The sequence below is a fragment of the Rhinoraja longicauda genome, chromosome 16 (assembly GCF_053455715.1).
Source record: "Rhinoraja longicauda isolate Sanriku21f chromosome 16, sRhiLon1.1, whole genome shotgun sequence".
NCBI lineage: Eukaryota > Metazoa > Chordata > Chondrichthyes > Rajiformes > Arhynchobatidae > Rhinoraja > Rhinoraja longicauda.
Window position 1 is genome coordinate 11,649,998 of NC_135968.1, and position 14,857 is coordinate 11,664,854.

The 14,857-nt window shown below is 42.1% G+C and overlaps 1 protein-coding gene across 1 annotated transcript in view; it reads right to left on the reverse strand.

Moving 5' to 3' along the window:
* ccdc6b (coiled-coil domain containing 6b) overlaps nucleotides 1-14,857 on the reverse strand; it is a 49,252-nt gene that overhangs the window by 18,295 nt on the left and 16,100 nt on the right. The window contains exon 2 of the mRNA XM_078413200.1: nucleotides 1,161-1,310. Within this exon, the coding sequence (XP_078269326.1) occupies nucleotides 1,161-1,310 (150 nt within the window). The remainder of the gene's footprint in view (nucleotides 1-1,160; nucleotides 1,311-14,857) is intronic.

Genomic DNA, 14,857 nt, shown 5'->3' on the forward strand with positions numbered 1-14,857 from the left:
AGTTCAAGTGCTTGCGAATGTCGCATTTGACATTAAACTTAAGTTGATACAAGATTGCTAATTAAAAGCAAATCCAGCAACACACATTTTACCTTGTGCACCTACTGAGTATTAACCGATTGAATGAATGAATGATACTTTATCAAACGTGACATGTCACCATGAAACTCTTTATTTTGCATACCACACAAAATATGCAAAGCGTCGACAACTGTGTGTGCAATTAATGTTATTTTCCCAAAACCTAGTGTTAATAGTAGTCATTAAAGATACTGATTTGAATGGCCAGATTGCAGATTCATTGGAAGTAAAGTGAGGAACCCTATCTTTTGAAATATAGCCATAATTATAATAACAAAGACTCATGCATTGAATGGGGGAGGGGGAAAAAAATCACACCTCTGACTACTGGATTTATTCAGCACAGACTGACGTTTTACAGAAACATGGAACTGTGTAATGTGTTCCATCAATAATTAAACAGCTCTGCAGTACTGCATATTTTGGGATAATTTACTGGTTAAATTGAATTGATTTTCTGGAGGAAATTGGAAAACAGTTTAAAAAAAACATTGGTGTTTGTTCCTGAAAATAATGTGGAAGTTAAACAATAATGGTTTCAACAGCATCATCAAGTTCTACATTCCCTCAGAGATGTGGGTAATTGTAGGAAGATGAGCAATCTCATGTATCTGGAAGGATTTAATGAAAAAGAATCCTGATAATTTATATCCGATTTACGTCAGTCTGAAGAAGGGTCTCGACCCGAAACGTCACCCATTCCTTCTCTCCAGAGATGCTGCCTGACCCGCTGAGTTACTCCAGTTTTTTTTTGTGACTACCTTCGATTTAAAGCAGCATCTGCAGTTCTTTCCTACATAATTTATATCCGGGTTGGTCATAACCGGATACAAGTTATGACCGAACTTAACTTATTAAGTTGCTGACATGACGGGACTTGAGCAAGGGAAACAAACATCGATACTCATCCAACTTTGAAATGCATATCAAGTATAAAAGGCAGCGATTACCTCCCTTCCCACATGCATACTAATGCCGCCTCTCAAAATGGCATAATTTACAGCAGGAGGGTAGGGGGTTGTAATTTGAATTTTAGCATTTGCCACAAAGGAGGCACATTAAACCGTGGTGAAGCCTACCTGCATCAGCTTGCGGGAGAGTTCATTTGTTAGAAATTCTTCCTCTTTCTCATAATTTACAGCCAGTGTTTCTTTCTCTTTTTGCAAAGCTTGAATCTTCTTAAACAAGGTGTTGCTGATGAATTCTTCCTCCTGTTCAGCCCTTGCTTGCTGAAGAATAAAAGGAGAGTACTATTAATACAAGCTTCAACAATGATTTGAGATGGGAGATTTGGTACCATGCTTTGTATTCAACAGTAAAAGGCTGTTATTCGTTTATTTTAATTGAACATTAGAGTTTGATTTATTATTGCCACGTGTACAGTGAAATGTTTTGCATGCTATCCAAACATCAGATACTATGCATAAATAAAATCGAGCCAAACTCAAGTACAATAGATCGAGCAAAGGGGAAGATGCAGAGTGCAGAATATAGTTCTCGGCATAGCAGCACACCACTTCCATAGACAAAGTCTAATTATCTGGATGCTTTCAGAGAGAGCCAGATAGAGCTCTTGAGGAGAGGCCAGTTCTCTGAGTGCATTCAAGAGAGAGCTAGATAAAGCGGTTAAGGATAGCGGAGTCAGGGGGTATGGGGAGAGGGCAGGAACGGGGTACTGATTGTGAATGGTCAGCCATGGTCACATTGAATGGTGGTGCTGGCTCGAAGGGCCAAATGGCCTACTCCTGCACCTATTGTCTATGTCCACAATGGAATTGAGGTGAATCCGCTTTTAGAAAGACCATTCAGAAGCCTGGTAACAGAAGGGAAAAAGCTGTTCAAGTCTGGTATTATGCACTTTCAAATTTCTGTACCTTTTGCCAGGCGGGAGTAGGGAGGAGGAATAACCGGGGTGGACAAGTCTTTGATCATGTTAGCTGCTTTTCCAAGGCAGCATGAAGAATAGGAGTCATAGCTCAGTGCAGCACAGGAACGGCCCCTTCGATTAACAATGTTTGTGTGAAACACCCCCCAAATCCAAGTCAAACTCATCTGCCTGTACATAATCCATGTCCCTATATTCCCTTCACTTTCAGGTGCACATCTAAAAGTCACTTAAAAGCCACTATCATATCTGCCTCCATCACCATCCCTGGCAATGCGTTCAAGTCCCCCACTACTCTGTGTAAAATTCGTGCCCCTCCAAACCTCCATTAAACTTTCCCCCTCTTACCTTGTAGTTATGCTGGTTGGACATTTCCCCGTGGTGAAAAAGATTCTGACTGTCTACCCTATCAAAGCCTTTCATAATTTGATATACTTCTATCAAGTCTCCCCACAACCTCTGGGGTTCCAGAGAAAACAATCCGTCTATCCAACCTTTCCCTTTAGCTGAACGCCTCTAATCCTGGCAGCATTCTGAGAAACCTCCCCTGCATCCTCTCCAAAGTCTCCACATCTTTCCTATAATGGGGCTACAGGAACTGCACGCAATACTCCAAATGCAGTTTAACACAGTCCTGTAGAGCAGTGTCATGACTTTCTGACTTTTATACTCAATTCCATTAGCAATGAAGGCAAGCATACCATAAGCCTTCTTTACCACCCTATCTACTTATGTTGCCATCTTCAGTGAGCTTATGAACTTGGACTTCAAGATCCCACTGCACATCAATGCTGTTAAGGGTCTTGCCACTAACTGTTTCGTTCCCCCTTACATTCAGCCTCCCAAAGTGCACCCAAGTTACCTTCCCATAGAAGGATGCGATAAAGCCCAAAATGGTGCTGAAAAGATTCACAAGAATGTTGTCGGGAGTGGAGGGCTTGAGTTATAAGGAGAGATTGGAGAGGCTGGGATTGTTTGCCTGCAGTAAAGGAGGTTGAAGGGGCGACGATATAAAAGTTTGTTACATAAGGTGGATGATCAGAGTCTTTCTCCCCCTAACACCTACACCCCACCCCCCACCCCCCCAAACTAAAGAGTAGTCTAAAACTACCACTTTCCATGAAATAACCTCCATTTACTTGGAAAATAAGGACACCCACTGTGCCAGATTTACATTCTATTTACATTGCACAGAGATTTTTTTTTCCTGGAGCTTCCATGTTGGGATAATGCAGCTGAATTTATTCCTGTCACAGGCATCTTACTTCAATGGAAATGATGCACAATTGCACCTTCAATTTCACCCTTAATCCTTACTACAATACTCAGTAGTTGCCATACAATTATAATAGTACAATGTGCCTTAAAGGACGATTCCCATTAACACAAACAAATATTAAAATGTTTATTTCAATGACCAATTGAATAATATTTTAAGATGCGTCTGACACAAATTAAAACAAGTTTAAGAGATGGGAGTACACAACACCACCTTTTCTGCCTGGTCTGTGAATGAGCACGATCAAATCTAATCTGTTTTGCCATAATCCTTGATTCTAAAACTACTGCCACCTTGAATCTATTCAATGTGTAGGATAGTGTTAATGTGCGGGGATCGCTGGTTGGTGCCGACTCGGTGGGCCAAAGGGTCTGTTTCCGCGCTGTATCTCTAAGCTAAACTAAATTGTTCGTATCGCTCTGAGGCACAGAATTCTAGAGATGCACAATTCTCAGGAGAGGGAATTCCTTTTTAGATACATCTCAAGTGGATGAGAGGTATTTGAAAAGGATATAGGTTTCAGGCAAGGGAAAAAGTTTAAGTGAGAAAAAGATTTAAAGGGGACCTGAGAAGCAAGCTTGTGTACACAATCGTGGTGAACAAATGAAGCGAGCTGAAACCTCTCCTGCATTGGTGCAGCACCCTCTCCTCCTCTCCTCCCCACCTCCTCCCCACCTCCTCCCTCCCCCATCCCCTCCCCCCCAACTCCCTTATCCTCCCTCCTCCCTGCTTCCCTCCACCCCCTCCCTCCCCCCTCCCGCCCTAGGAGATAGATTTAAACTTTAAAATGTGAATAACTTTAAAAATATAACACCGATTTCAATTAAACTTCTTCCATTAGCACCATCAAGAACAATTTCCTTGATCTCCACTTATTTATGCTCACGTGTCAGGAGAAAATCTGATCTTATCATTGGTTGCAAGATAAAAGACCCAAGTACCTGACGGGTCAGGGCCCTCTTGGTTCAGTGAACTACAATTGCTACGATTACTTGAAGGACAGAAAGAAATCCCATCATTTTCTCCTGACATGTGAGCATAAATAAGTGTTTGAACACCTGCACTCATTGTTCTTGATGTCTCTATCTTCAAATAACCATTGCTTTCCCTCTCTGTCCATCCTCTGACCAGTCTGACTGCCCCTGCTTACATTTTATCTCTGTTTTATATTGACTGCTGGTGATGTGTATGTGTGTTTTTTACTACACAAATGTCAACTGCACACACATACACATCACCAGCAGTCAATATGCACTTGCAGTACAAGACGGTGCTGAAATACTATGCACGTACAAATGTTGTTATATTTTGTAATCTCATCACAGCATCAACTGCAGGCATAACAGTTACAATAGTCAAAAAGCTGACAACAAAAGTTCAATGCATTTCCAAAACGCCCACCATTTTAAATGTCTATCACATGATTTCATGTGTACTTTAAGGCTATTTGTGACAAGTCATACATAGTCATTTTATCTATTGGTAGTAAATATATTTCCTGCACCTAGAACATCAATATTCTGCAGAATATAGTCAGCTTGAAAAAACAAACCCATTACACTGCCTCAGGCTATTCATTCTTGTGGTATTATGATACATAAACATTTATTGAGATTAGTGGAGTTTAAAAGGAAGTAAGTCAAGAGCCAATAGCAAATATCTAGACTAAACTAGGTCACCACTAGATGTGCCACAAATTTGATTTAATTGATGGGAAGTAGATTGCAGAGTACAATTAGATGTTAAGGTGACCAGCTGGAAATGTAACACAACTGTCATTGTAAAACACGCTCACGCAATTCGACAGAATTTCACACAAGTACATAACTCCAAAACTTTCTTCACCAAACAGTGCCACGCAACTTTAGCTAATTTGGAAATTTGCTTTGTACCATTTCATTGCTTGGAGAGATATTCTGCATGGGTTTTTCCTGAACAACCTCCACTTTACCCGGTCAAAGGAACATTCTATCGGCCTGCTTCTGGGTCTAACCAAGCCCAGGTCCAAATCAGATGCCCACCATGGAAGGACAATGCTTTGCTTACTTCTCTGGCCCAGAAGGTCCAGGAAAATGAGCTTCAAATGCCTGTCGACAGAATTTCACACAAGTACATAACTCCAAAATATTGTCATGACCATATGTTGGCAAATTAGATGCTGGGAAAATGATCTCTCTTCTTTTTATAACATAGTGTACCAATTGCAGCTCTCACTTGTTCGATGACATTAGGGAATCCTGGGCTCTTAAGGTGGACAAGGCATGGTAACGGAAAACGTTGTCCACTCATCATACTCTTTCTGTGAATTTTGTGTCCGTAACATCCAGTGGCTCAGGTTCTGCTTAATGCAGTTGCCATCAACACTGGCCACGAGATCAAGTCAGGACTCAATCAGCAAGGCCCTGCTGGACTTCTAGCCATTTAAGTGGGCTAAATCAACCTGCGCTCATGAACAAATGTCAGATAGCACAAAGCCACTCCACCCCAACTCCTCTTATGTCCAAAGAGGAGTAACCATCAAAACTGATGTTTTATTTATAAAATGCATCTGAATGTTTGTCACGGTGAATGAATGTATAGATAATCCTCAACACTGGTGTCCTCCAAGGGTGTGTTCTCAGCCCCATTCTTTACACCTTATACATTCATGTCCATGCAGCTAAAATATCAACACAACTCAATTTACAAGTTTGCAGACGACATCACCGCAGAATATCAAATAATGATGAGACGGACAACAGGAAGGAGATCGAGAACCTCCTAACCTAGTGCCAAGGTAACGTGCGCAGGAACGAACTGCAGATGCGAGTTTAAATCGAAGGCAGACACAAAATGCTGGTGTAACTCAGGGGGACAGGCAGCATCACTGGAGAGGAGGAATGGGTGACGTTTTGGGTCGAGACCCTTCTTCAGCCAAGATAACAACCTTTTTCTCAATGTCCACAAGACAAAAGAGATTATGATTGACTTCGGGAAGCCGAGCAATACACACCCCAGTGTACAATGACAGCGCAGAAGTAGAGATGGTCGAAAGCTTCAAGTTCTAAGGAATAAATACCATCAGCAACTTGTCCTGGACCAGCCACATTGAAGCTATGGCCAAAAAAGCATACCAATGCCTCTACTTCATTTGAAGGCTTTGGAAGTTTGGCATGTTCCCAATAACCCTCACCAGCTACAGATACGCGGTAGAAAGCATTTTATTGGGATGCATCACAGCATGGTTTGGGAACAGCTCCATCTAAGACCACAAGAAATGCAGAGATATGGTCAAAGACCAGTCCATCTACACTTCAAGCTGCCTTGGCAAGGCCACCAGTATAAGCATGGGCCAGTCTCACCCCGGTCACTCTCTCTTGTCCCCTCGCCCATCAGGCAAGAGGTATAGAAATTTGAAAACACGTACCTCCAGATTCAGGGACAGTTTCTACCTAGCTGTTTTCAGGCAACTGAACCATCATCTCACCAGCTAGAGTACAGACCTGACCTCCCAGCTACTTCAATGGAGACATTTGAACTGTGTTTAGTCAAACGTTATCCTGCACTAAATGTTGTACCCTTTTTTTCCTTTATCTGTACACTGCGGACGTATTTTGGTAATAATCATGTACAGTTTTGACTGGACAGCATGCAACTGTACCTTGGCACACGTGAGAATAATAAACTAAATATCCAAATGTACTTGAAAATTATACATGTTAACATTTAAATAATGTGAAATATTGTGAAACACAAAACATATTCCCAACACAAATAAGAAAATGATGGATTTATCTTTCTCCTACCTCTCTTCCTCACAACTGCAAACATTGCCCTCACAATAAATGAGCTCGGGTGCTGAGCCTGGTCTAATCTGGCACAGGGACCACAAGCAGATTCTGCAACGTAAATGCTCAGAACTACCAGAATGTTTCTGCTCTGTAACTGGAGTCTGCTAGTAAGTCTAGCCCTTGGATACTCAAAACTCCAAAGTTACCAGCATGTACGAGGCAATAAGTTGGTATATTTTGCAAAACAAAATACATTTCCAATTAACTTTATTTTTTTAAAGTATTGTATTAAGAATCAATACACCACACATACATTTATTGGGCTAAATTTCACAAATCCCAAAAAGGGAATTTGTCAAGGCTACAATTTCAAAGGAGCTTTTAAAAATTGACATTCGTGTTATGTTTCTAACATTTGGTTTAATGGTTTTTCCTCAATTTACCCCTTTTTTCCTACCCCCACAATCAGTTCAGGAGGTCATTTATAGATTCCATATACGATTTGTGTAGAGTTCAGGATTATAACGAAGCTGATAGTAGGTTCACTTCTACAACTGGGATGGATCAAAATGAAGCAAAGCCAACGTCACTTGTTCCAGCTAAGTATTAAAGAGTTTTAGTTTTAGAGATACAGCATGGAAACAGCCCATTTAGCACACGGAGTCCACGTCAACCATCAATCATTCAAATTCCATGTAATCCTACTTTTGCACTCCCCACACACTAAGGACAATTTTCAGAGGCCAATTAACCTACACAACCCATTGGGATGTGGGAGGAAACCAGGCAACCCGGAGGAAGCCCACCCTGTCACATGGAGAACATGCAAACTCCACACACAGAGCACCCGAGGTCAGGATCCGTTTTGGATAGAGGGCATGAGCTTGAGGAACTTTCCCCACATCTAAAGTTGAAAATAGTTCCAGAAGGATACGATGGCAGGGCCTCCGCTGTTCACCCTATATGTGAAATGAACACAAAAAGGGGGATAAAATGGAAATAACATTTGGATTTGATACCAAATTGGGGCTCATAGTAAACAAGGGCAGTACTGAAATATAGGAAGAAAAAATGAAATTGCAAAGAGGACAAATAAAGAACAAATCAAATGTAATAGAACAAAAGGACAGCACGGTGGTGCGAAGGTAGAGTTGCTGCCTCACAGTGCCATAGACCCAGGTTCGAAACTGACTATAGGTGTTGTCTGTATGGAGTTTGTACGTTCTCCCCGTGACTACATAGGTTTCCTCCCACACTTCAAAGACATACAGGTTTGTAAGTCAATTGGCTTGGTATAATTTTAAATTGTCGCTGATGTGCATAGGATAGTGTTAATCAGAAGGCGCCTCAGAAGGCCAGTTCTCTGAGTGCATTCAAGAGAGAGCTAGATAGAGCGCTTAAGGATAGCGGAGTCAAGGGGTATGGGGAGAAGGCAGGAACGGGGTACTGATTGAGAATGATCAGCCATGATCACATTGAATGGCGGTGCTGGCTCGAAGGGCTGAATGGCCTACTCCTGCACCTATTGTCTATTAATGTGTGGGTATCAGTGGCCGGCGTGGATTCAGTGGGCCGAAGGGACGGTTTCTGCACTGCATCACAAAACTAAAAACTAAATGTGAAGTGGCCACTCAGCAGTAGGACCTATGGTACTTATTTTCTGGCCGGTAAAACCTAAATGGGTCAAATGGAGATGGAAATACAGTACATGAAAAATGCAGTGAAACCGATCTGCTCAATCTAATATTCATGATATTAATTCCCTGGAGTTGAGTCACTAACTAATTTAGATGCATTATTTTATGCTGACGGAGCGCTCTTTTCTTTCATTTCCAACCCATACATATGCTCCAACATGCAAGTCTTTCAAACACTGAAAAACAACCAATATAAATTTAACTCCCAGGGATTGATCATGAAGGGGCGATTGACATTGGAGTCCACAGGCAACTGGAACTCATAATTTTACAAAGGTATATCCAACCTTCCTAGTCTTAAAGATACGTGGATAAAACTGTGAAACTACCTATAATTATAAATATACCCGAGAATTCAAGAAAAAATTCAGTGATTGAAAATTACGATCTCCCCAATAACTGCAAACGCAAAATGTAGCTCAAATTGGAAAATTACCTCTTCAAAATTCAATCAATTAATCATGGTCACAGTGAGTCACACTGCATGGAAACATGCCCTTAAGCCCATCGAATCTGTACTAATCATCTCAACAACCCCCCTCGCCCCCACACCCCATCCCTCTCCCTCCACAGGTTACGAGGCAATAAAAAAGCAGCAAGTGATTTACACTTGACATGATTGAGGCACTTGTGATTTATTCTCTTGTACGTCAAGCAGCAGATGAACAAACTCACTGTTTTACCAAGATTTCCTCAAAGCCGCACCGAGTAGTTATTAAAAAAGCAAATAAAATGACAATCTGAAAAGTGGCCTTATTTGACCTCAGCAAGGGGCATGATCTCAAACTAGCTTGCAATTATCACCTAGGTCACCAGCGAACACATATACAATGCCAATGTTTGCAAGTTGAGGTCCCTTACCAATGCTCCCAGATACGGCGGCGCAGTGGTAGAGTTGCTGCCTTACAGTGCTTGCAGCACCAGAGACCCGAGTTCGTTCGTTACTACGGGTGCTGTCTGTACGGAGTTTATACATTCTCCCCGGTACCAGGTGGATTTTCTCCGAGATCTTTGGTTTCGTCCCACACTCCAAAGACGTACAGGTTTACAGGTTAATTGGCTTGGTACAAATACAAATTGTCCCTAGTGTAGGATAGTATTAATGTGTGGGGATCGCTGGTCGGTGCGGACTCGGTGGGCCGAAGGGCCTATTTCGTTGCTGTATTTCTGTATCTCTAAACCAAACATGACCACAGGCCCACTTTTGAGATGGCGAAGACGATGAAGAATATCAGGTGACAAAAGTTTTCATCGATGATTTAGTAGGACAGAATCAATAGTCTGGTTGTCTACCCGAATAAACACGCAAGGTGCATTCCTTCAATTGAGCACATAATCACACTGTGGATTAATAGAACATAAAAACGTACAGTGCAGGAACAGGCCCTCCGTCCCACAATGTTCATGTTGAACATGATGCCATGAGAAAGAGGTTCTGAGGTAGTAAGTACCCTGCTAATCGGATTCTCAATTTTAAAATTGTCATCCACGTTAATAAATTCCTCCATATTTCCCCAACATATCAAAATGTTCACAATTATGACATTTTACTCATCTAAAATTACTTGTAAACAGAGTATTCCATTGCCTAGACCCGATTAGAATTTCCCCCTCTAAACCTTTCTAATTCTATCGTCTTCAGGCACTCATTTCTTTGATCATGCTATTTGTCCTCACAGGCTTTAACATCTCCTCCTGTGGCTCGGTGCCAGTTGTAATTTGATGCCGTTCCTGTGAAGCACTTGTGTTGATGGTGTACAAACGAAAGCTGCAGCAGCCAGGGACTGCTATACTGTGGTTAGAATATCTGCTTGTTTATACAAGATGGCACATTGCGAAACAAAAGAAAATAATCCTCCTCCTACTGCTTTCTACTTCAACAATTAAAGATTAATTATTATTTTGTTTACTCTTTGTCTGGTCCTGCTGGGAACAAATTAGCTGGTGTTCGCTATGTAAACAGAGATTGAATCTGCACTTGAGCTAAGGGATATCTACAGTGCCCTCCATAATGTTTGGGACAAACACCCATCATTTATTTATTTGCCTCTTAAGTGCATATTGTCAGATTTTATTAAAGGGTATTTTTTATACATTTTGGTTTCACCATGTAGAAATTACAGCTGTGTTTATACATAGTCCCCCCATTTCAGGGCACCATAATGTTTGGAACACATGGATTCACAGGCATTTGTAATTGCTCAGGTGTGTTTAATTGCCTGCTTAATGCAGGTGCAAGCGAGCTCTCAGCACCTAGTCTTTCCTCCAGTCTTTCCATCACCTTTGGAAACTTTTATTGCTGTTTATCAACACAAGGACCAAAGTTATGCCAATGAAAGTCAAAAGAAGCCATTATGAGACTGAGAAACAAAAATAAAATTGTTAGAGACATCAGCTAAACCTTAGGCTTACCAAAATCAACTGTTTGGAACATCATTAAGAAGAGAGCACTGGTGAGCTTACTAATCGCAAAGGCACCGGCAGGCCAAGCGAGACCTTCACAGCTGATGACAGAAGAATTCTCTCTTTAATAAAGAAAACCCCCAAACACCTATCCGTCAGATCAGAAACACGCTTCAGGTGTCAGGTGTGGATTTGTCAATGACCACTGTCTGCAGAAGACTTCATGAACAGAAATAGAGGCTACACTGCAAGATGCAAACCACTGGTTAGCCGCAAAAATAGGATGGCCAGGTTAGTTTGCCAAGAAGTACTTAAAAGAGCAACCTCAGTTCTGAAAAAAAGGTCTTGTGGACAGATGAGACAAAGATTAACTTATATCAGAGTGATGGCAAGAGCAAAGTATGGAGGAGAGAAGGAACTGTCCAATATCCAAAGCATACCATCTCATCTGTGAAACACGGTGGTGGGGGTGTTATGGCCTGGGCATGTATGGCTCCTTAAGGTGCTGGCTCACTTATCTTCATTGATAATACAACTGCTGATGGTTGTAGCATAATGAATTCTGAAGTGTATAGACATATCCTATCAGCTCAAGTTCAATCAAATGCCTTAAAACTCATTGGCCGGCGGTTCATTCTACAGCAAGACAATGATCCCAAACATACTGCTAAAGCAACAAAGGAGTTTTTCAAAGCTAAAAAATGGTCAATTCTTGAGTGGCCAGGTCAATCACCCGATTGAGCATGCCGAAGAGAAAACTGAAGGGCACTAGCCCCCAAAACAAGCAATTTTAACAACAATTACAAAGCTCGCCCTCAAATCGATTCCTGTGTGCTCCAAGTGGCATTTTCTCAAAAGGAATGTATGATGGAACTGCAGATGCTGGTTTAAACTGAAGATAGACACAAAATGCTGGAGTAAACTCAGCGGAACAGGCAGTATCTCTGGAGAGAAAGAATGGGTGACGTTTTGGGTCGAGACCCTTCTTCAGAAGTTTTAAGAAGGATCTCGACCCGAAACGTCTCCCATTCCTTCTCTCTAGAGATGCTGCCTGTCCCATTGAGTTACTCCTGCATTTTGTGTCTATCTTTTCTCAAAAGGATGCTTTCAAAAGGTATGTGGACAATTGGGTTGAGCAGAGTCCTATAGCATGGAAACAGGCTTTTCGGCCCAACCTTTCCTTGCCGACCAAGATATCTCATTAACGCCCATCCCATTTGTCTGCCTTTGTCTCACATCCTTCTAAACCTTTCCCATCTATGTACCTGTCCAAATATCTTTCAAATAATTTAGGGCCTGCCTTAACTACCTGTGGCAGTTTGTTCCATATACCCACCACCCTCTGTGTGGAAAAGGTTGCCCCTCAGGTTCCTATTAAATCTTTCTCCTATCAGATGATTTCACCAGAAGAGAATTACCAGTCCTTCGGGCCAGACAGATATAATTTTGCAACATTGTAACATAACAATTCCACAGAAAAAGCCCAGTATCTGTAATGAGGTTGGTTGGAATATCAGGTCTAAACCCTGCTTATGGAAGGACCTTTCATTAGTCTGATTACATTTATTAGACTATGCAACTCAATTGCTTTTGATCAATACATTAGCCGGTTAATGTTAAATTCTTACACATTTATTCCTCAGATTTTAATTTTTGAGGGAATTTTGTACCATGGCTCTTATTCGTGGACTTTTTACCGTCCGGCGCGGCCTGAAATAGGCCGCGGGATTTTCTCCGCCCGGCGGGGGCTTCAATGTCGGGAGCCCCGACCGCCCCGACGTGCAGCGGCAGTGGCGGCTTCGCCCGCCCCGGATCGCGGGGCTTGGGTCGGCCCGCTGCGGACCTTTCACCATCCGGCGCGGCCTGGAACGTGGCAACTACAACAGCCTGACCGCGGGAGAAGACGGCAGGGGAAGAGAAAAGACATTCTGGCCTTCCATCACAGTGAGGAGGTGACTGGAGGAGACTCACTGTGATGGATGTTTCTTTTTGTTTGATTGTGTGGGCTATTGTTTATTTTTATTGATCTTTATTGCTTTTATTGCTCTTGTTGTTGGACTGTGGGTAATCTTTCATTTCACTGCACATTTATGTGTGTGTGACAAATAAACTTGACTTGACTATTTTCATCAAATTGCTGCAGCAGACAGAGAGACCGCTCGGTCCACTGTTCCGTCTGTTCCATCTCATTCCCACGTTCCTTGCCTCCAGCTCTGGAAATTGTTCTCCAATTCCCCTTTGACAGCCTCATTGCCACCATCCATATCAGTAGCAAGTTCCATATCATTATCACTTTCTATGCTAAATAAAAGTTTGGATCCTCCCCAGATTGCAGCAGGGCTCCACTCCCGAGAACAGGACAGCATAGTGGCGCAGCTGGTAGAGCTGCTGCCTCACAGCGCCAGAAACCCGGGTTCAATCCTAACCTTGGGTGCTGTCTATGTGGAGTTTGCAAGTTCTCCCCGTGACCATCTTCCGGATGCCTCTCACATACCAGAGACATCCAAGTGTATAGGGAATGTATGCAAAACTCAGATAACATTGAACCAGTGTGAGTGGGCTCAATGGGCTGTTGGACCCGTTTCCACGCAGTATCTCTCAATACTAAAAATATATAAACTGCTTGTAACCTGAATGGATTGCAAGTCAGAAACGCAGCTGCAAAACAAGTTCCCACACGGCAGAAGATGCCTGTGGCTCCACCACAGGCAGCAAATCCACACCGCCAGTCTCCCAAAAGCTCAACTGTATTGATGGGCTGTGCACAAGTTGGGCTGTGGTAGGCTGGGGAGGACGTGTTTTTCTACACATCCCATATGACCTATGCACATCACTTTGTTTTTTAAAGTCACACAAAAGTGCAACTGACTAGAACTGGGTATCAATTTTATACAAGGTCAACTTCAAAAAAAGAATTGCTTAGTTCGCATTACCTAAATAAAACAAGCCCAAAAAACAAGCTGTGAATCATGAAAAACAAGTAAAAATTAAGACATTCTGTTACACACTGATTATAAATAATACTTGTTTTTACTAACAAAGTTATGAACTAAAATTAGTTTGGAGCAAAAATGCTTTTGACTTAAAACCATTTACGTGGTCATAAATTTTTACATATGAATCCCACAATAAAAAGGTCAAGAATCAATCGCCTAAACTACATAGGAATAACATTTGGAGATGCAGTTGCGGATTGGGTAGTATTTATGCCCGAAGCAGATGATTGCATGTTCAAACCCCGTTCTGAACAATGAACAAAAAAATCTAAACTGCAATTAGTATACGAGTCCTGCACTTTTGAACAAGTCATTAAACTCAGGCCCTGACTCCTCTCTTGAATTAAGTTAAAATATCTCAACTAATTATTTGAAGAGCAGAGGAATCTCGCCTGTTATCTTTACAAATATTTGCTCTCCCAACCAACATTAATAAAACAAATGAGATTTTTAGATTTAGAGATACAGCGCGGAAATGGGCCCTTCGGCCCACCGAGTCCACGCCGCCCAGCGATCCCCGCACACTAACACTATCCTACACACACTAGGGACAATTTTTACATATTACCCAGTCAATTAACCTACATACCTGTACGTCTTTGGAGTGTGGGAGGAAACCGAAGATCTCGGAGAAAACCCACGCAGGTCACGGGGAGAACGTACAAACTCCGTACAGACGGCGCCCGTAGTCAGGATCGAACCCGAGTCTCCGGCGCTGCATTTGCTGTAAGGCAGCAACTCTACCG